The following is a 17,056-nucleotide window of genomic DNA, read 5'->3' on the forward strand; positions in this document are numbered from 1 at the left end:
ACAAGGAAGAAACGGTCTACACCGCGGAGAGGCTAAATAGACGACTACAGGATCTAGAGGACCTGCCAGAGGAAGAGGGAGAGGAGGAGAGTCAAGCCCGACAGCAGCACAGTACTCCACAGGACCAGGAGGTCCAGTACAGCCCAGGCTCTACCCCCGCGGCTCTGCGCTACAGACCCCCGACTCAATTCACGGGTGAGCTTGACGCACGACCAGCCCCGAGGAACAGCACCTGGATACGCGGGCCATGGTACCCAGCAGGTACCAGCCCACCAAGAGGCGTAAGAGGAGACTCGCCTAGGAGGCCTCTCTTCCAACGCTCACCGATGTGCCAGCCATCCATGGCATCATACATTGGCACACCGACGTTTCCGGACTTCAACCACGAGAACAGAGCACAGTACACGGAGCTACGAATGTGCTTAGAGACAATGATGTCCGATGTAGCTGATGAACCGTACAAGTATGCTATCCTACTGAAGCACCTCAAGGTGCCCCGAGCGCACAATATAGCGCTGGCCTATGCCACCTCTACTACCCCATACACAGCGGCTCTAGCAGCACTCGACCAAAGATATGGACGCATATGGGACTACGTAATACAAGAGATAAGGCATATTGACCGCCTACCCCCAGCCACAGACAATCGCTCACTAGATGACCTGTCTATCAAGGTACAATCCCTGGTAGGGATGCTGGGGGCGCAAAGAGAAAAGGGTATGCACGAACTGTACGCAAACTCTAATGTCGAGAGGATTTTAGAGAAGCTTCCGCCCGCCCAACAAGAGCGCTTCAGGCGGCAAAGAGACCACCGTGATCCTAACGGTCCCGAGCCATCCCTCCTAGACCTAGCCGACTTCCTGGCGAGAGAAGTCAACAGCCTACGGTTGGATACGTTCATGCGGAGCACCCCAAGCTCCAGAGAGGGACCTAGGAGAGCAAACGATGGCCGAAGATTGGTGACCGTCATGCACCAATCAGAATCAGTACCGAGCAGCAAGAACCACAGTACCCCCTCGATGAAAGAGAAGTGGAAGATGGTGTGCCCGTACTGCGAAAAGGAACACTGGTTGTCACAATGTGACACGTTCAAGAAGATGACCGCCGACGAGGTGAGTCAATGGATAAAGTCCAACCGACGCTGTTACCGATGTGCGCGCAGTCACATGGCAGCCGATTGCCGCTTAAAGAAGAGGTGTAGTCGGTGTGACGGAGCCCACCTAGATGTCCTACACGACAGTAACAGAAGAAAGCCTGCACCCTCAAGCAGCACAAAGGCAAGTGTTATGTACATTGACCCCGCCAGCAGCGGGGGCGCCCGGGTGCTCTTAAAGGTGGTCCGCGTAACACTGAGTTACCAAGACAAGGTCATGGACACTTACGCCGTCCTTGACGACGGGTCAGAGAAGACCCTTCTCCTCGCGTCCGCTGCGGCCCAGCTGGGGCTGCGGGGGAGCGAAAACCAGATGACGATTCGGACAATAAGAAGAGATCTAAAGACGATAAAGGGCGAGAATGTCTCCTTCACTATCGCAGCAAGCGGGCAGCCAGAGAGACGGTATAGGATTACTAATGCTTTCACCAGCCAAGAAATAGGCCTGTCGCAGTACACCTACCCCATCGCCAAGCTGATGGATAAATATGTGCACCTGCGTCAACTACCTATACCGCTCATAGACGGTGCCACCCCGACCCTGCTGATAGGCTCCGACCATGCAGACCTCATCGTCCCGATAGACCGGGTCCACACAGGGCCCAGAGGCTGTCCTGCAGCAATCGAGACCCGCCTAGGATGGACATTACAAGGCCCCCTCGCTAAGTCTCTTAACCGAACAGCAGCCACTAACTGCCTCCACTCCAGAGTGACAGAAGAAGACACCACCCTCCTACAGCATGTCGAGAGGCTATGGACACTAGAGACAATGCCCTTTAAGAACGAAAAGAAAGACATTCGTTCCAAGGAAGACATTTACGCTATAGCCCTCCTCGAGCAGGGGACAAAGAGAGTCAAAGTCAACGGAGTGATGAGATACGCAACTCCACTCCTGAGGCGAGAGGGTATGCCTACCTTCCACGCCCCAAAAGAAGCGACGGAGCGGTATCTATTGAACACAGAGCGGCGCCTAGCCAGAGACCCCGCTCAAGAGACGGTGTACCGCGCTGAGATTAACAAGCTAATCACAGCGGGACACATAAAGAAAATTGACATTAAAGAGGCCGATCAGACGACCGAATCATGGTACGTGCCGCACCACAAAGTCCACCACAACGGCAAGGATCGTATTGTGTTCAACTGCAGCTACCAGATCGGATCACAAAATCTGAATAAAGAGCTCTTGCCCGGCCCAACACTCGGCCCCTCTCTACTAGGCGTGTTACTACGTTTCCGCCAAGACAAGGTGGCCATCAGCGGCGACATCAAAGGGATGTTCCTGCAGGTGAGACTAGTGGAGGAGGACAAGCCCCTGCTGCGGTTCCTATGGAGAGAGAGGATCGGGGATGAGCAACCAGCCATCTATCAATGGGAAGTCCTCCCTTTCGGAACCACATGCAGCCCATGCTGTGCTACGTTTGCACTGCAAAAACACGTCGCAGAGGACCCAGCAGCTGATGAAGAGGTCCGACAAAGTGTAGGAAATAGTTTATTTTTTTTTTTTTTTTTTTATATTTTTTTTATTATTGCAAAACAAAAATTATTAAAAGTCAGTACTCAACACACAATGCATAATGAAACTTTCAGTAAAGGTGGTTAAAATATATGCAAGTACAGAAACAAGATAAAACAAAAATAGTCTATAATAACATTTTAACCGTATACAGTGTATATCCAGCGAAATTACAATTATATAAATGTTAGTATATAATATACCCCTAATACCTATTTTCTAAAACCCTACACACATATGCTCCAGCTCGAACCCCCCCCTCCCGGACCCCCTCTTGGATAGTACCTCCATTATCCCTCACTCCTAACCAGACACTATCATTATAAGCTAGCTTTTATTCTCTCCACCACTTCTAACCACATTGACATTTTGGATTCATTGAGACCCAGAATTCTTGCTGTAGATATTTCTTGATATATCACATCGAGATATGTAAGAAACCACACTTTTCGGCACATTTTTTCCGGTTGAAACCAACGTGATGCGATCAGTTTTTTAGCTACTGTGATACCCGATAAAACCAATCTCTTTAGTTGTGGATTCACTGCAAACTCAAAAACATCATTCAATAGTAATACCGAGGGGTGTACAGGTATATTCCAAGATACGAGTATTGATAATTGTTGGGACACATCTTTCCAGAATGCCTTAACTGGTGGGCAGTCCCAATACATGTGCATAAATGTTCCTTCGTCCCCATTTGTACATTGGGAGCATTTGGAGTCTTGTTTAAGCCCCATTTTGCACAGCCTTATAGGAGTCAAGTATGTCCTGTGAATATAGTTCAGATTGATTTGTTGATGATCCGGGTTCCTTGATGTAAGTCGGACATTTGCCCAGGCTCCTTGCCAATCAAAGTCATTTTCCAGGTCTGGTATATCCCTCCTCCAGACAGTGTCTAGTTGAAGGGTTTCATACAAGGACGTTAGTAATTGATAATAAAAACCTGATACAAAACCTCCCAATGTTTCTCTTTCATAGAAAAATTTGTGGTATCTGTGGTGTTCAATTGGTATGAGTAATGGAACACCGTGAGACCTCAGACAAAGTCGTAACTGTATGTAAAAAAGCCATGTGGACTCGGTGAGGTTAAACTTTGTGCATATTTCGACATAACTACAGAGGCCCTGGTTATTAAAAATATCCCCTAATGAGTGTATGCCTTGCTCTTCCCATATAGGGAATCTTATAGGGCGTTTTCCCATTAAGAGTGCATTGTTATTGAATATGGGAGTGTGATTATGCCATTCTTGAGGGTTAGGATATTTCTTTTGTGTTTCCCGCCATGTTCTGATTGCATGGGTAATTATTGGGCCAAATTCTCGCTCACAATGCTTGATTGAAAGTTTAGTGTGTGCTATGTCTTTCAGTCTCTGTGGGGCTACTATGTTTTCTTCTAATTCTCTCCAAGATACCAAAGCCTGGGGGTCAAACCATATCTTCAATGGTCTTAATGTGAAGGCCTTAAAATATTGTAAAAAATCTGGAACTGCCATGCCACCGTCTGCTTTATTTCTCTGTGCGGTGGATCTTTTTATGCGAGGTGGTTTGTTATTCCAAATAAATTTGTATGTGGAGGTTTGTAATCTTTTCCAGTAGCCCTCTGGAGGAGGTAACGGAAGCATTGAGCTGAAGAAATTGATTCTTGGTAATACATCCATCTTAACTATTGATACCCTTGCCTGTACTGAGTTTTTAAGTTTTGCCCACCTGTCCAGGTCGTCTTTGATTTTGTTCTGTATTTTTGTGTAATTGTGCTTCACCGTTTGTCTTATGGTGGGAAATATTTCCACACCCAAGCATCTAAAATGTTTGACCATGGGTATCGCACCTGGGAGGGTTGTGTCTTTTTTTGCACTGATGTTAAGAGGAAGAAAAGCCGACTTAGGCCAATTTATTTTAAATCCCGATAAATCACCAAAGTTCTCTATCAACTTGAGTATATGCGGCAATGTGTTGTTGGGGTTTTGCATGAACAATATTACGTCGTCCGCATATAAACTAATTTTTTGTTGTGTGCCCTTGATTACTATTGGTTCTATGTGTTGGGATTGTCTTATAAATTGTGCTAAAGGTTCTAATGATAGATCGAATAGTCCGGGACTAAGAGGGCAACCCTGTCTGGCTGAGCGTGATACCAGAAAGATATCGGAGATGAATGTGCCTGTTGTAATCCTGGCCGATGGGTCCTTGTATAGTACTTTAATCATATCAATGAATCCTTTTCCTAACCCCATCCTTTCTAATACTGCCCATAGAAACGACCATTCCAACCTGTCAAATGCTTTCATAGCATCCAGGGATAGCATCGCCTTAGGTGTGGTGTCCTCTTTGTCTGCATCTAGTACGTGCAGTATTCGCCTTATGTTATCATTGATCAGGCAACCTTTTATGAAGCCTGTTTGGTCCGGATGAACTAAAGACGTCATATGCTTTTGCAATCTGATGGCTAATATCTTAGAGTACAGTTTGACATCGGTTCCGAGGAGGCTTAAAGGTCGGTAACTACCGCACTCAGTGGGGTCTTTGTCTTTTTTGTGAAGAACTGAAATGAGTGCGATATTTTGGTGTTTATGGAAGCTTCCCTCTTTGACTGAGTATAAGATCATATTTAGTAATAAGGGTCCAAATATGTCCCAGCAAGAAATTTACATTTCTGATGGGATACCGTCAATTCCCGGAGCCTTGCCGTTTTTCATTCCGGATATGGCCTTCTTGAGTTCTTCTAATGTGATCGGTGCTTCTAACTGTTTAGCGTCGTCCTCCGAAAGTTTAGGGAGAGTAATTTGATTAAGATATGTGTCTAATTTGTCTTGATCAAAGGTTGTTTCTGAATTATACAAATCGGAGTAGAATTCTTTGAATGTATCGTTTATTATTTTGGGTTCTGTTACTAGAGCTTGTTGTTTCCTAATGGCAGTTATATCTGCAAATTTTGCATTAATTCTTAGTCGCATGGCTAATAGGTGACTAGGTTTAGATCCTTGGAAGTACTGCTGTTGTCTTGTGCTGCGTATTTGCAATTCCGATTTTTGTCTGTATATTGCTTTGATCTCTGTCTTTAGAATGTTAACTTGGTTTTCTAGTCTAGTAGAGTTGTTGTATTTTAAAGAATTAAAAAGCGTTGAGTAAAGCGTTTCCATTTCAGACAGTTTTGTGCATAGATTTTTGCGCAATATGGAGGAAAATCTATCCGTGAAATCCTTGATCATACTCTTTACCGACATCCATAATATTCTGGGATCTTGCACCGAGTTTGCATTATCCCGTAGGAATACTGTGAGAGCTTCTTTAATTTGTGTAATGAATTCCTTGTTGTTAAGCAGCATAGAATTAAAACGCCATCTTGGGGCCCGGGAAGATAGTGTACCAAATGTTGCTTTCAGGATTAAGTAGCAGTGATCTGATAGCGCATTGGGTGTCATTTCCACTTCATATTTATCAAATATTCTCGGGGATGCAAAGACGTAATCAATTCTGGATAGTGTGTTGTGTCTCGCCGAACGACAGGAGTACTTGCGGGTCATGGGATTAAGTGAACGCCATAAATCAATTACCCCTGTTGATTTTGACCAATCTTTTAATGCTTTAGATGAATTTTTTTGTTTGCTGGAAAAGGTAAGGTAAGTTTTGTCCATCCTTGGGTTCCAAATGGCATTAAAATCCGCACCTATTATATATGAGTACTCGGGATGGTTTAACATTTCTCCGGTTAGTGAAGTGAAGAAACCCACTTCGTACAAATTTGGGGCATATACCGCTGCCAACGCAATTTTCCTGTTATTGTGTATAATCCTAGCTATAGTTATGCGCCCCTCAGCATCCGACCATACCCCTTTCAATTAGATATTTAATTTGCGTCTGACGACTATGGCTACCCCTCTAGTTCTCGTAACAAAAGAAGAGTGACTAATATTATGGTATATGTTATCCGCTAACGTATTTATGTCTTCCTCTAAAATGTGCGTTTCGCTTAATAGAGCCACGTCCACATGTTCTTTTTTCATCAGTGTGAGCACGCTTTTGCGTTTGTGTTGTTTGTTTATCCCACCGGTGTTCCATACCATTATATTCAAACTAGCCATAATCTATGCATGTTTTTGTGTAGTTTTTGGTAATGCTTCTGGAGTGCGAAGCTACAATAGATATACATCCAATTAATGAGGTCCCGTTGAGAGCTGAGCTTAAAAACATATATATATACAAATAAAAATCCCCTATTTTCCCCTCACCCAGAAAGTCGTACAGGCCTGTGTTCCAAAAACACATCCTCCGCGATTGACTTTCTCCCATAGTCCACCGGATTATAGTTATAGGAAATAGTTTCTACGTGGACAACTGTCTGCAAAGCGTCTCGACGCCAGAAGAAGCCGAGGCCCTTCTACTCAAGCTCCGCGCCTCCCTGATCAAAGGCGGCTTTGATCTCAGGCAGTGGGCCAGCAGCGACCCGCAAGTATTGCGCAGCCTCTCCCCCGAGGACAAGGCAGCAAGCAGCGAGACCTGGATGGCGACCATCCCAGGAGAAGCCCAAGAAATGACATTAGGACTAGTCTGGCGCTTCAAAACAGACTCGCTCCATTATAAACACACACCCCTGACCAAGGAGCAGGGAAGGTCGACTGCACTACCGACCACCAGACGGAGTGTATACAGAACACTCGCCAGACAATATGACCCGTTGGGATGTATTCTACCTTACACCACCAGGGCAAAGATGATTGTAAGAGCGTTATGGGACAAGGACCAGGGCTGGGACGACCCCATACCCGAACACCTTGCATCCACATGGAGAGAGTGGGAGACGGAACTCAGCTCACTCCCAGGTGTCAACATACGCCGCAGCTACTTCCCACCCACAGTGAGGCCGGAGACGTGCCAGATGGACCTGCACGTCTTCAGCGACGCCTCCGAAGTAGCCTACGGTTCGGTGGCCTACTTGCGTGCCCGAGAGGAGGGAGGAGAAATACATACTGCTTTCATCCTGGCTCGCTCAAGAATAGCCCCACGAAAGCAACAATCTATCCCGCGTCTAGAGCTCTGCGCAGCCCTAGCAGGAGCGCAACTCGCCACGTTAATCCAACGTGAACTCACCATTCCGGTGCAAAGAACAATCTTGTGGTCAGACTCCACGACAGTACTCACATGGATCCGGTCTGATTCGTGCAGATACAAGGTCTTCGTGGGAGTCAGAGTCACAGAGATTCAAGATTTAACAGAAGTAGCAAGCTGGAGGTATGTGGACACAAAACACAACCCAGCTGACGTCATCACCCGGGGAATGTCCCTGGATGACCTCACCCGTCACAACCTATACAGTGACGGGCCAGAGTTCCTCAAGCTCCCGGAAGAAGAGTGGCCTACACCCACCCCACGGGAAGCGAGTAAAGAGGAGGCCGAAGACAAGAAATCTATGTTCTGTGGATTGAACACACTCGTCTCCACAGACCCCGACATAGACGATTGCCTCACCCTAGAGAGTGCGCAGCTAAAGACATTCCTGTGGCACCATCCAGAGGTTCAGCTCACTACTGACATTACAGCAGCTGACTACGAAGAAGCAGAACTTCTTCTACTACAACGAGCCCAGAGAGACTCGTTCCCCGATGAGCTAGACTGTCTACAGGGAGCAAAGCCCGTCCCATCAGACAGCAGACTGCTCCACCTAGCCCCCGAGAGCGACGCCCATGGTCTCATCAGAGTGGGTGGTCGTCTGCGGAGAGCTCCAGACTTACCGGATGACATCAAGTACCCGATAGCCGACACAAGGTCACAGAGCTGATCATAAAGAAATACGACGAGGATGTGCATCACGCCGGGGCAGAGAGAGTCTTCGCGGAGATCAGACGTCGTTATTGGATACTGCAAGGGAGAGAAGCAGTGCGGCGCTTCCAGCGAACCTGTCTAGACCGTCGTAAGTGGCGAGCGCAGCCCAGTATACCCCGGATGGCTGACCTACCTCCCTGTCGCCTCCGACTCGGCGACAAGCCTTTTCACTCCACCGGTATGGACTGTTTCGGCCCGCTGTATATAAAGAAAGGAAGAGGAACCGAGAAGCGGTGGGGTATTGTATTCAAATGCATGACCACCCGAGCGATGCATATAGAACTCCTTCCAACCATGAGCACAGACTCATTCCTTATGGCCTTCCGAAGATTCACATCGCGGAAAGGCAAACCGTCTATATTATTGTCTGATCACGGGACAAACTTCAAAGGCGGAGAAAGAGAGCTGAGAGAGAGCTTCCAAGCTATGGGCCCAGAACTTAAGACCCACCTCGCTCCATCCCAGATTGACTTCCAGTCCCCGAACGCACCTCACTTCGGTGGAACTTGGGAACGAGAAGTACGTTCAATAAAGACAGCCCTGTACGCCGTGCTTGGGGCCCAGACCGTGGCGGAAGAAGTCCTAATGACAGTCCTCACGGAGATCGAGGGAGTATTGAACTCAAAGCCCCTCGGTTACGTCTCAAGTGATGTAGCAGATGTCGACCCAGTCACCCCCAACACACTCTTGATGGGGCGGCTGGACCCCGCGCTACCACAGACAATGTACAGGCCTGAAGAAGCGAACGGCCGAAGAATGTGGAGGTACAGTCAAGTATTGGCTGACAAGTTTTGGAACAGCTTCCTACTCCACTATCTACCGTCTCTACAGACCCGCCAGAAATGGGTGAAAGAGAGAGACAATTTGACAGAAGGGACAGTCGTCATGATTATCGACCAGTCACTACCCCGAGCTATGTGGCCGGCTGGCCGCGTAAGCAAAGTGATCACCGGTGCCGACGGAAAGGTCCGAGCAGCCGAAGTGCTCGTCCAAGGACGGATCTACACCCGACCCGTGGCGAGGCTAATAGAACTGCCAAGGCTCCCCGATACTATCGATGACGACCATGACCCCATGACTTTGTGAACTGCCTGACCCCTCACAACAGACATTGAGTAGTGGACAGTGCGGTTAATCTGTCTCTGCTTAGCTAATTAGGTGGGACTAATTAGGAGGCGGCTGTTACAAAGGATCAGATTAAACCGAATATATATATTTATTGATTGATATATATTGCATAGTATTTGTATATCGTTTGATATCCCTTGTATATTCCTTGTACATATACACGGAATATCCCTTTAGCCTAGTGCAGACCATAATATTTCATTCTCCTATTGGACAGCGGTCCACAGGCGCCAGGGCCATGCCTGCAGAGTCAGGTTCAAGGCCACCGTCAAGACATGTCTGTACATGCCCGGCCTTGCCCAGGGATACGAGACAGAAATGAGGTTGGCACTAGATTGTTCGCCGTGCATATAAATATGGCGCAGGTGAATACAGAAGTAGAGTTACCCAATAAGTTGAAGCCTCACCCACGATACTCCGTGCGGTGAAGTGTGGCCTGTTTGGCCCCAAGTAGAGCATTGAGACCGCGTGCGAATTAATAACTGAATTGTCAGAGTTTGGCGCTATACCGTCGAGTGCGACATATTTCTATTAAGTCAGTAATAGTCTATTTGTGTATAGTGTATCGTGCGGCTAAAGTTCTACAGTGACCAGCATCACCAACGCTTCCTCGTACCAGCTAGAGTGCTTATCCAGGCTGGGCTGCTTTCATGGCGCTTTCACCCGAGGAGACCTAGACGAGAACCGTGTGGACATGTACACTGGATTAATCTACCCGACGACTACATAGCCCTTTGCGGCTGGATTATATTTGTTTTGGTCCTGTGATTTATGGAGCGGAGAATCACCGACGCCTACACGTGTGGGATTTACCCTGTGAGGAGCCACGTCGAGTCTGCGCCTCAGAGAGCCTGAGGCCGGCTAGCTTTCTTCACTGTGGAGCTACAGTCTACGGAGAACAGCTGTATTCGTCTGTGGATCAAGAGACTATTGCACCGTCTCCTGTACTTGGAGTCTCCTTAGTCATCGTTGACCAGACTCTCTACTACCGACAGATCCTCTACCCCTGCTGGCTTACAACCGGGGGGACCCTTCCAGTATCTCCCGCTATATATTACTAGTGTACCATAGATATAATTCCCTAAGATTCAGGTTGTATAATTACCTCCTGCGTAACCAGAGAATGGACATTCATTATTGATTTGCCTACGCACATTCCTTTGCCTTATAAGCGCATCCAAAGTAAAATAGAGAAGTATATTATGTACCTTTTGCTGCAATAAATACTTAATTACCACTTTGTGTGGAACCGATTCATTGTGGGAAGTGTTCATCATATTTATATATCATGTACTGTATGGCCAGTAATTAAAGTACATAAAGCGGTAGTGGTTTAATGATACCATACTTATCAATACAGTCAGGGAATTGTACCCCTCAGTTACAATATTCATATCTACCGCCGCTCTGGGATCTCTGGTGCGTCCCACTTCCCAGGGTGCACCATGCTCAGATAACACACATACTACCCCCCTTCCCCTTCCCCCCAAATAAGCCTGGCGTTCAGATTAGATTAAATTAGATTCGGTTGAAATGTATTGTCATTATACAGCACAAGTACAGTACAACTAAAAGAAGTTTGGCATTTAACCAGAGTGCAAATGTAACAGTAAAGTGCAATAGCAATATACAATGTACAGGTGATTAAACTGGAGTGTATATATAAATGAATACCACTGAATAATAATGCTAATCATGTATAGTGTTATAGTATTATTATGTACAGTGATACAGTCAGTGCAGAGCGATAGGAAACACGAGGGAGAGAGAGGGAACGACCGCTTCACCCCGACACCCCCAACTGGACTGTGTTTATATAGCGTCTTCTCGTACCTCACATTCACCCATTCACTCACCCATTCACTCACCCATTCACTCACCCATTCGCACACCGACATGTGTCAATAGTAGCTTGTTCATTCATTAACATTCATTCAACCTTTATTTAGTCTCGAAAATCATTGAGAGAGTTCAACTCTCATTTCAGAAGATGTCGAGAAATATGGCACACAATGAATAAATAAATTAATACAATAGAAAAATACAAAAAAAGTGCGGCTGATTGGCGCAGTGGGCTAGGCGCTCGCCACTAACGCAGGAGACGCTGGGTTCGAGCCCAGCTCTCAGCGTTGCTACCAGCTGGCCGGTCGTTCATACTAATACAATTGGCAAGTGTTAGAGGGTGGGAAAGCCGGTGGGTGGGGATTGGACGTTGTGGACAGCGACTCCTACAGGTCGGTTTGGTGACGCCAGTGCGGCGGAAGCAGGAAGTAGCGGGGGCAGCGTGAGCCTCCCGAGTCCCACGCGTTACTCCTCGCCACTGAGCGTTCGAGCTGCTGCGGTGAAAAGATGCGACAGGCTGCCTCCTTGTGTACCGGAGGGGACATGTGATGCAAGGCTTCTATCCTCACTACAGCCGACCAGTGGGAGGCATAGTCTAGCAACGTTCAAGACAGGGGAGGGAAGAATTGGATACTACAAAATTGGGATGGGAGAAAAATAGAAAATGGGGAGAAAAAGTGGATAAAAAAAAAAAGAAAAATACAAAAAAAGAAAGACAATCAATAAAACAATTAAAAACAACTGCATACTGGGATGGCATGGTTGGTCATTCAATATTTAAAATGTCCAAAGGATACTAAAATATTGAGTTTTATTGTATGTACAGACATGCAGCAGGAATACTTGTGACCAATTAGAGGGGAAAGGAGCGACATCCCAACGGGCCCTCTGCTAAATGGACGGGCTGTCATCAAGACGGGCTCCGACACACTCAACAAATTCTCACATGTCCACTGGCCTGTCTGTAGACCCGCAACGTGCACACACACACACACACACACACACACACACACACACACACACACACACACACACACACACACACACGTAGCTTCAGTCAAGCTGAGCAGTAGTCTCAACACAGCTTCCCTGACCTCCCAACACAACAGGGGTGGAGGATCCATTCCACTTGATTCCCCCCCCCCCCCCAACAAGCTGCTCAATTGTCCAAAAGGCCGCGTCAGGACCTGCCCCCTCTTCTCTGTGTGTGCGTGTGTTTGGAATCTGTGAGGTTTTTGGGAGGGGTTTCGGGGATTAAGAGTCCTGTCCTTGCTTGACCATTATGTCTGCACTGTGGGGAGTTGGAATAGCGGGCTACAATCTGCCAAGGGTTTAAGAATGTCAATAATTAGTAAATAGGCCTGTGTTCTCCAAGCGAAGGGTTAAGTGTGGCCGCTGTCCTAGCTGGCCGGACGTCCCAGGGCCTCCTAGACAGCTCTTAAAGAGTCTGGATGAAACTAACGCCTTCCACCCCTTTTCTGCCTCTTCATCTCAACCCCTCTCTCTCTCTCTCTCTCTCTCTCTCTCTCTCTCTCTCTCTCTCTCTCTCTCGCTCTCTCTCTCTCTCGCTCTCTCTCTCTCTCTCTCTCTCTCTCTCTCTCTCTCTCTCTCTCGCTCTCTCTCTCTCTCGCTCTCTCTCTCTCTCTCTCTCTCTCTCTCTCTCTCTCTCTCTCTCTCTCTCTCTCTCTCTCTCTCTCTCTCTCTCTCTCTCCTCGCCAGGGCTTGAGGACTGTTTGAGAACTTCTGCAGGTGGGTCCAGTCCGTCCATGGCCATGGTTCCGGTCCTGGACTTGCCCGACTCCCAGATCCTCCACCTGTCCTGCTGGCTCAGTGTGTAGTAGAACGGGCAAAGCCAACAAGCCAGACTCCCAGTCTTCCACGGCGCTGGGATTCAATGGGGCAACGTTTGAGCGGAGAGACTAAAGCCGCCGTTGCCTTAACACAGAACGGGAGTTAAATTGGAAACAAATGTATAGAAACGCCTCTATAATGACTAACGATGAAATTGATTGAAAAAGATGTTCCCCATAAGGGGACGATGAATGCATCTGCTCTTCAGTGTTTATTCACAGTATTCCATCGTAGACATCTTGGCCAGGTGAATGTAATCAAATAACAGGTGATTATCATTAAATGACAACTGCAGTATGAGTTATCGAGTGGACGACTATGTGAGTGGTGTATTTACAGAAGGTATGAGTTATTGACTGGACGACAATGTGAGTGGTGTATTTCCAGCAGGTCCGTACGTGAAGTGCGCTTGATGTGTGTTTTTGAGTATGTGCGTAGGCTGTCTTATCCCATGGCATGTCCCGACACCCATGGTCAGTAAATCCACTGTATCCTCCGGCAGTCCTGCCCAGCAGCAGCTGCTGTTTCCCTGCCTCGGAGAGGAGCCTTGGGGGGGGGGGGCTCTTTAACCTAAGCCTGCATACCGGGGGACGGAGCCTATAAGGCCCGACGCGGGGAGACCCCGGCAGTCAGGAGCTGAAGTGTATATCCCAGGATCTCCTGCTGTTTCTTAGCACGCCAGCTAGCTAACACCCCTCATAAAGGGGTCCGTGCCTGACGCCGTGTGTGCAAAATGGAGACTTATAGATTTACTTGGTGACTGGACTGCAGCGGTGTGCTGTGTGTGTGTGTGAATATGTGTGTGTGTATGTGTATGGGGGGTGACTGTGTTTCTCCCTCTCATGCTCCACAGGACAGAGATGTGTTATTATTGTGTAATAGGCAATCAGGACCAAGCACCTGAAAAGATTAAGCCTCTTTATGTTCCCCATCGATTCTAAGGCAGCCTGGTTAATAGGAGAGGCCGCAGGGCAGGTGTGTGTGTGTGCGCGTGTGTGTGTGTGTGTGTGTGTGTGTGTGTGTGTGTGTGTGTGTGTGTGTGTGTGTGTGTGTGTGTGTGTGTGTGTGTGTGATGCTGTGAGAATAAAACAACACCATTAACTATTGCTCCTGGAACATTTATTTTCTCAAAGATCGTGAACCATATTGATGGTCTGAACTGGAATGCATCTTCACCAGGGCTATTCTCTGCATTGTGCCTGAGACGGCGGGAGCGAGTGGGCTATTGATCCTCACCCATCTAGATGTTTTTATTGTTGTTATCAAAAATTTAACAATGGAGGTGGCCAACGAAGCCTGAAGATCTTTTCTTTTTTCACAGGTTGGAAAAAACAAACAAACAAGCAATTATCTATGATGTTGAGCAAACTAGTACACTAAATATATGTGTTAATGATCAGACGTTACTTAAATACTCCAATGATTTCCTCGTCAAAACATAAACAAAACGTCCCTGCCGCCGGGCACCAAAATATGATATTGGATTACATTTGTATTCTCACATTGATTGACTTTTACAGGGACTGACGGTATATGACGGTTAAATGTGAAATTGCACTGCATTTTATAGGCGTTAAAAGCTATTTTTACGTATGAAATAGTAGTATAATAGGAGTAAAACATACCTGTATTTTGCCTTTGTACAAATCAAATTATTCAATACAATAACATTGTGAGGTTGAGGCTTTAAAGGGGCCTGGGATTCTGAAGATTTTGAGTAGTTATCCTGCAACATGACTTCAATACAGCAGAGATCAGCCCTGGACTCTGTTATTAGGACAGGTGACTTCTACACCAAAATCGTTAAATTGATTAATTAATAAATAAATCAGAGATGTTACCAAGTTAGGCTACATGTTTGGTTGCATTTCAGCATTTCTTACTAAATCTTTTATACTACAGCTACTAGTGTCAGGGCAGAAATATCCAGTATTCCTGGACTTTCTAATGATGTTGATGATGATGATGATGATGATGATGATGATGGGGAGTTCATTTTCATCAGAAAAACAATCCTTCACTCTGGAACATGGTACTATATTTGACTTGATAATTAAAATATCAGAATTTTTGCGGTTGTCTCGTTTCCTTCTTTATTGAGTATTTGAGTCCATGGCTTTGTGTTGTGTAAAATAAATGCCATTCTCGAAGTCAACTTCCTGTCTGTTGTTGCTACGCAACTACGGCTTGGGGGAAACATTCACCCCGGGTACATTGTGTACGCTTCATTTAGTGCAGAAAACGGACCGGAAAAGCGGCAAATTAAACACAATCAAGGGTAATTTTCTTCAGTTCATCACAATGCCAAAGAGCTGCTGTTACGTTTTGTACTAATAACTAAATAAAAAATCTAAATCGCAAGTTTTATATAATACCAGCCAGCTGAGGCATCACGGTGGAAAAAGTGGCTGGCGACTATCAAGAGGGCAGACAGGTGAGTCGATCAAAGCAGACACTGGTCCCCCAAGTCAAATCATACGTATATCTGCTCTACCCATTTCATAACGGGTGAAAATATTTATATCGTAAATTAATTATTGGCTGTGAGGCTGTAAACAGCAGATAAATGTTAGCTGCTAGCTACTTCGCCATATAGTCCATTCTCAGTGTATGTGCACTGGAGGCTTCAAGTAGCCTACATGCCTTTTTCATGTTTATATGTTACTACTATTTAAGAAAACGGAGCTCACTTTGGCTTATACACACCTGTTGGTTGTCCCCTAAACTAAGATGGCGGCGGTCTCGTGACGTCAGAGTGCCTATGAGAATCAATCAAAAATTATATTCATAAAAAACTGAACATCTAGATGGTAAACTCCAGCTACTAAAAACCCAGTGCCACACACACTCGGCTAACAAACCACTTGTCGATCAACACAGTAAACTCTTCGTTATACTTTTTTTTTAACAGCACAATGAGATTATGTTGTCACCAAAACAAGCACAGACAGCCACAAGTATTCTTCACACCCTAAACATGCGACAGTGGCTGGGGAGGTAGATTGATTGATTGAAAAGTGTATTAACAGATTGCAGAATGGGTACAGTACAGCTCAATACATACAATTGTTAAGGGGATGCAGACCAGAGAAAGACTTTCGTCTTGTTTACATCAGGGTCCCCCATTTTCAATTCATCATAACATATATGACACACACGACATACAGATACAGTACTGCTATATACATTTATGACATACCAGATTTGCAAATACAGTACTGTTTGTGATACAAAAAGTGTCCAGAAAAAGAGTGTATATACATTTGACGTAGAAACTGTACATTGGGGGAGGTTGGGTAGGTGGGGGGCGTCTATACTTTCCGTAGCCGCATATCTGGCAGACGCTCTCTGATTGGCCGACGCCAGTTTCTACACTGGTTAAGCTTAGGCAATCTTCGAAGTTGGTTAAGGTTAGGCAAGTTCTTTCGACGGTTAAGCTTAGGCACTCTTTCGAAGTTGGTTAAGGTTAGAGTTTGTCTTAGAGCATGGCGATAGAACGCCAGGTAGTTTGCAGGCTGTTTGACGTGGAAATGGGCAAAGACACAGCTCGTCACGCTATTGGGCGCACATGTCACATGACCAGAAACGTCTGCCAGAAATGCGGCTACGGAAAGTATAGACGCAGGTGGGGGTGGGACTTTACATTGGAGGTGGTGGGGGGGGGTTGAGTAGGGGGTGGGTGGGGGACACTGTACATTGGAATACTGACAAAGCCATACTTGGTAATTTACTGTACAACTGGGTTA

General features: G+C 46.3%; 1 protein-coding gene across 1 annotated transcript in view; it reads left to right on the forward strand.

Annotated features, from left to right (window-relative positions):
• Positions 1–13,570, forward strand: part of dph6 (diphthamine biosynthesis 6) — a 222,786-nt gene extending 209,216 nt beyond the window's left edge. Inside the window, exon 15 of the mRNA XM_084311213.1 lies at positions 13,179–13,570. Coding sequence (XP_084167339.1) covers positions 13,179–13,297 — 119 coding nt within the window. The 3' untranslated portion in view covers positions 13,298–13,570. The remainder of the gene's footprint in view (positions 1–13,178) is intronic.
• The last annotated feature ends 3,486 nt before the right edge of the window (positions 13,571–17,056 follow it).

Source organism: Notolepis coatsorum (genome assembly GCF_963971535.1).
Source record: "Notolepis coatsorum genome assembly, chromosome: 3".
Taxonomy (NCBI): Eukaryota; Metazoa; Chordata; class Actinopteri; order Aulopiformes; family Paralepididae; genus Notolepis; species Notolepis coatsorum.